The sequence below is a fragment of the Hippopotamus amphibius genome, chromosome 5 (genome assembly GCF_030028045.1).
Source record: "Hippopotamus amphibius kiboko isolate mHipAmp2 chromosome 5, mHipAmp2.hap2, whole genome shotgun sequence".
NCBI lineage: Eukaryota > Metazoa > Chordata > Mammalia > Artiodactyla > Hippopotamidae > Hippopotamus > Hippopotamus amphibius.
In genome coordinates, this window is record NC_080190.1 from 171,525,966 (window position 1) to 171,531,173 (window position 5,208).

The 5,208-nt window shown below is 52.2% G+C and overlaps 1 protein-coding gene across 2 annotated transcripts; it reads left to right on the forward strand.

The window, feature by feature from the left end:
• Positions 1 to 1,019: 1,019 nt before the first annotated feature.
• CHRAC1 (chromatin accessibility complex subunit 1) lies at positions 1,020 to 4,764 on the forward strand. Of its 2 annotated transcripts, XR_009053998.1 has the most exons (4): positions 1,020 to 1,759; positions 2,516 to 2,704; positions 2,995 to 3,121; positions 3,716 to 3,725. XR_009053998.1 is itself a non-coding variant. In XM_057737116.1 (3 exons), the coding sequence occupies exons 1-3, from the start codon at positions 1,613 to 1,615 to the stop codon at positions 3,835 to 3,837; spliced, it is 396 nt and encodes a 131-aa protein (XP_057593099.1). In that variant the 5' UTR covers positions 1,412 to 1,612; the 3' UTR covers positions 3,838 to 4,764. The 2 variants fall into 2 exon arrangements, 1 of the variants encoding a protein (XP_057593099.1); XM_057737116.1 differs by lacking the exon at positions 2,516 to 2,704 and having other exon boundaries at positions 1,412 to 1,759; positions 3,716 to 4,764.
• The last annotated feature ends 444 nt before the right edge of the window (positions 4,765 to 5,208 follow it).

Genomic DNA, 5,208 nt, shown 5'->3' on the forward strand with positions numbered 1-5,208 from the left:
GTAAAGACCATTTTTTTTTTTCTTTCTTCTGATCAATGTAACTTTTGAAAAGAACACTTTTCTTTCCCAGCTCTGTAGGGGGTCATGGTGACTTGCTGCTTGCTTTGTACGGGCTTACCTGGACTATGTATCCTTGGTGCACTTTATGTAAAACATCAGTATGTCATTTTGAAGTACAATCCTTTCTCTCAAATATATACACTATGCCGTCAACTTCTAACAGGTAGAACAGCTCTCACGGCTTTCTGAGAATCTGCTTTTCCCGGGTGATAATCCTGTTTGACTTGGATAAAATTCCCTTTTTTCTCGACAGTTAATTGAACTTCCATCAACAACCTGTTGGCTCTATGTTCAAATTAGATCCCCAATCTTACTACCTCCACCACCTCCACTCTAGTCTAACTCATTGGCTCTCTCCATCCCAGTAACAGCTTCCTAACTGCACTCTCTGCCCCGCTTCCAATCCCGCCCCTCTACGGCCGATTCACACACTGCAACCTGAGTAATCCTTGTAAAACTGAAGTGGGACCACCTTATTCTTCCCAAGGCCTCCCAACTCTTTTGGAAAGAATTCTATGATCTACAAGGCCCTATCTGACCTGGCCCGTGGCCACTTCATACAATTCTTCTTTTTTAAAAAAAATTATTTATTAATTAGCTGTGTTGGGTCTTCGTTGCTGAGAGCCCACTTTGTCTCTCTGTGGTGAGCAGGGGCCTATTCTTCGTTGTGGTGGCTTCTCTTGTTGCAGAGCATGAAGCATGGGCTTTAGGTGTGCAGGCTTCAGTAGTTGCAGCACGAAGGCTCAGCAGTTATGGCACACGGGCTTAGCTGCTCCGAGGCATGTGGGATCTTCCTGGACCAGGGATCAAACCCATGTCCCCTGCATTGGCAGGCAGATTCTCTTAACCAGCAGGAAGTCCCCCTATCCTTCTTTTCTTAGCTCATTTCACCTTGGCCACAGGCATCCAATTCATCACCCTCACAACCTCCCTATCCTCACGACTCCCCTCTGGTCTATTCACACTCGGCAGCCAGAGGTATCTTTTAAAACTTAAGACATACCCCATCATCCCTCTGGTACTTTTCAACCACTTCCCATTTTTCTTAGAATAAAATCCAACAGGACCTTGCCCCTCGGCTACCTCTCGGACTTCACCTAGCACATCTGGCCCACACAGCGGTCATTTTGCACCTGGGCCTTTGCCTGGCAAAGCACTTTCTCATCAATAGGGCTGTTTTCTCTCTCCACTGTTCACTGCCCCGCCTTCTCCCTGACTGACCCGGTTTCTGTCTTCTTTTACTGCTTTGTTTTCCTTCATGGTATTTCTCAGCATCACCCACGTAGAACCCTCACGCACTGTTGGCTCCGAGCCCGCCAGCCCTCCCGCCGGCCCCTCTACCCCCGCCCCGCCGAAGCGGCCGGCCGCCCTTCCGCTCCCTCTGCGCAGCCTCGGAGGCGCGAGGCATCACGGGGCTTGTAGTCCGTCCCGCGGCCGCGCCTCCCGACACTACAACTCCCACTGGGCAGCGGGACGCAGCTCCCGCACCGACCGTGTAGGCCGGCCACTTCGCGGCGGGTCCGGGCTGCCGCCGCGGGGGCGGGGCGCAGAGATGGCGGACGCGGTCGTGGGCAAGGACAAGTGCGGGGAGCAGCGGCTGGTGTCGCTGCCCCTGTCCCGCATCCGGGTCATCATGAAGAGTTCCCCCGAGGTGTCCAGCATCAACCAGGAGGCGCTGGTGCTCACGGCCAAGGCCACGGTGAGGCGGGCCGCGCGGGGAGGAGTGAGGACCAAGGGGCGGTGGTGGGGGCCGCCCGGAACCGTCCCGCCTCGCCCAACCCGCCGGGCCCAGCCAAGCTGCCGCGTCCCCTTCGGCCCGCGCGCCGCCGGCTCCTTTTCGCGGGCTCGCGCGCGCCCTTTTGAGAGCCGCCTCCCACCCCTCCCACGTCGCGCGCGCCCCTGCCCCACCCCCGGCGCCGCTCCCGTCCTCCCTCGCGCGCCCCGCTCCCCGCCCACTCCGCTCCCGTCCTCCCTCGCGCGCCCCGCTCTCCGCCCACTCCGCTCCCGCCCTCCCTCGCGCGCCGGCGGCCTAGGCGGTGCAGAGAGTGCGGGCCTCCTTTCGGGACTCCCCCTCCAGCGTCACCGAACTCCTGGCCCCAGAGCCTCTCCTTTTGTCACTTCCGGCATGGTTCGTGGCTTCAGGCCCCCGCTGCTCACACAGGTCCGTGAGAGGGCCTGCCGCTCGCCGCCGTGTCCCAGTCTCGCGGGCGGGACGTCGCCGGGCCAGCACCGAGTCGTGGCGGGGACCTTCGCGTGTGCCCGCCGAGGCGCCCGCGGACGCGCCCGTCCCTGGCCTGGCCTCGGCGGGTCTCCTTCCCCGCGGGCTCTGCGGACGGCGCCCGCGCCGGGGCGGACGTGGGGGGTCCCGGGGACACTCGCGCGGTCCCCTCGGTAGGCGTTAGGGAGTGAGAAGAGTTTTGCAGGCACTTCTTGAATCCCCTCCTAACTGAACTAGATGGACTTAAAGTCAAAACTCTGAGGAAAAGGGCGGCTCGGTCCAGGTGGTTGCCTTCGGGAGCGCGTCGAGGCAGAACGGGAAGTTGGTCGTCTCTCACCTGCAGGTTGTTGAGTGTGACGCTACCGTAGACACGACGTGGTCGGAGAGAGCAGGGGTCCCGAGCACCGCCACCCTGCCCCGCAGGAGGTGAGGCGGGGGGCGGGCTTCGCCTGCGACTCCCCGTCGCTGGTGTGACCCCCGGCCCTCCCCTCGCGTGGAGAAGTTGTCTTCCACGAAACCGGTCCCCGGTGCCACAAAAGGTCGGGGATTGCTGGGATAGAAGACGAACGGTGTATTCCTGAGCGCCTGCAGTGCTGGGGCGCTCTCGCCCCTCTTTTTAACTGTAGAGGTCATCTAAACTGAATGGAATTAAAAAGTAAGGTCTGTGGTAACTTTTCAAAGCACATCTTTCATTTTACTTTTTCATTTTATTTTAGGAACTCTTTGTTCAGTATCTTGCCACCTATTCGTACAGACATGGCAGTGGAAAAGAAAAGAAAGCACTCACTTACAGTGATTTATCAAATACCGCAGAAGAATCAGAAACTTTTCAGTTTCTTGCAGGTACTTAGCCTTTGGAACATTCTGGTTTAAAAAATGCTTAGTAATTTACAGCTTTTTCCCTGCTCTTTTTCTCCTTTCACTGAAATAGACGTTTTGCTGCTTTCTCCAGGTGCAAGGGTTTACTTGAAGCAGGGAGAGTTTTAATTTTGTCTATTTGAGTATGTTTGTAATGCAGTTCACCTAGAGCAAGAAGTTGGCAACCTGCATAAGGGTGGCTGGGGGAGCCGGGCAGGCCCACCCCTCAGACTCCTCCTTACTCGGCTGGGGAAACAGAACCTCATGGTGGTTGTGGAATGAGCTGTGTGCACCACAGCCAAAAAGGGCTTACGGGGATCCTTGGGGCCCGCTGCTGTGGCGGGTGGGTCAGGCAGGGCTGCTTCCATTGGGTACCAGCACAGAGGAGAGAGTGGTTTGTAGTCAGTGGAATAGAAACAGCTGTGTAGCATTCATCAGGGAGGCAGTGCTCGTTTCCTGCTATTTCACCCAGATGTGTAGTCTGGGTTTTATCTTGTCTTGAAACCTATTTTAGAGGTCAAAGCAGGAACTAGCACGTTTTGAAATTTGCATTGCTGATGTTAGCTTTATGTTTTTAAGATATATTACCAAAGAAGATTTTAGCTAGTAAATATCTGAAAATGCTTAAAGAGAAGAAGGAAGAAGAGGAGGAGGAGAATGACAGCAACGATGAGCGTGATGACGAGGAAGCAGAACCCTAGACCGAAGAGAAGCGCTTCAGAGACTGGTCTGGGCAGGGCCCCCGGGGGTTGGCGCCTTTGCTCCGAGCAGGCTCAAGTCTGTTCGTTCTTCAGAGACTTCCCGCACCTTGTGTTCTTTCCTGGCTGAAACTGAGCATAGCAGCCTGCCTCTGCTGTACATCGCCAGAAGGAAAGGAACCCAGACAGCAGCTTCCCTTCCCAGACCCACGCTGCAGCTGGGGTGGGGGGACCAAGAAAAGGCTGTGTACATGAGCCACAGCCAGTCTGCAGCTGTGAGCTGTAGAGGCAGAGATGACTTTGCTTACCTTTCTGGTTTACAGATAGGTTTTGAAGAACTTCTAAATATCAGTTATGTAAATTCACATATGTATATTTTGAAATTAGTTTTTGTAAACAGCTAGATCCTGTTTTAGCTAAACGTGTAGTCTGTGGTTAGTATGTTACATTTGAACTTTTTTACTTCAAGAAAATTTGTTTGGCTTTGTATTTGTCTAAGTACTGCATTTTTTTTTAACCTGTAAAGAAATAAATTTTTCATTTTTAAAAGCTGTACATATTTTTAAAGTGAAATGTTTTATGGAACTAGTTTTAGAACCCTCTGTTATTCTAATGCCCCGCTTATTACCTGGAAACATTTGTGAAATTTAAAAATAAGTACTTTCTTTTTTTGGCTGTGTTGCACAACATGTGAGATCTTAGTTCCCCGACCAGGGATCGAATCCATGCTCCCTGCAGTGGAAGCACAGAGTCTTAACCACTGGACCACTGGGGAAGTGCAGAAATAAGCATTTTCTAGTACCTTTATTCCTGGAGAAGAATTTCAAGTCAAATTATTAAATCAAATACAGTAAGAAATATTACCTCTGTGTAAGCATGTTTTTCTTAAAAAATTATAAAGCATTTTGTGTATTGAAGATCTCTCATTTTACTGTTCCTTTCTTCACACCCACAGTAATTTTTACTGTCCACAAGAGAAAACCATAAAGCCCAATTTTTTTTTCACACAGGGTAAATTTTGGCTCTTTTCAGTCTTTTTTGTTTTGTTTTTGGCTGCATTGGGTCTTCGTCGCTGCATGTGGGCTTTTTGCTCTAGTTGCAGGGAGTGGGGGCTACTCTTTGTTGTGGTGCGTGGCCTTCTCATTGCGGTGGCTTCTCTTGTTGCAGAGCAGGGGCTCTAGGCGCACACGGCCTTCAGTAGTTGTGACTCACAGGCTCTAACCCTTTTCATCCAGCAAAATCATCCTTTAATGTCCATTCTGTTGGTTTTGTAAACCATCAATATATAGAACAGTTCCCTTACCCCAAATATTCCTCTATATCCCCTTGGAGTTAGTTCCTTCCCTTATCCCTAGGCAGTCACTGATGTTTTCT

Coding starts and splice junctions, on each gene's coding strand:
- CHRAC1 (XM_057737116.1), top strand. CDS start 1,613: ATGGCGGACGCGGTCGTGGGCAAGGACAAGTGCGGGGAGCAGCGGCTG. Junction 1,760..2,994: donor TGCTCACGGCCAAGGCCACG/GTGAGGCGGGCC, acceptor ATTTTATTTTAG/GAACTCTTTGTTCAGTATCT. Junction 3,122..3,715: donor AACTTTTCAGTTTCTTGCAG/GTACTTAGCCTT, acceptor TATGTTTTTAAG/ATATATTACCAAAGAAGATT.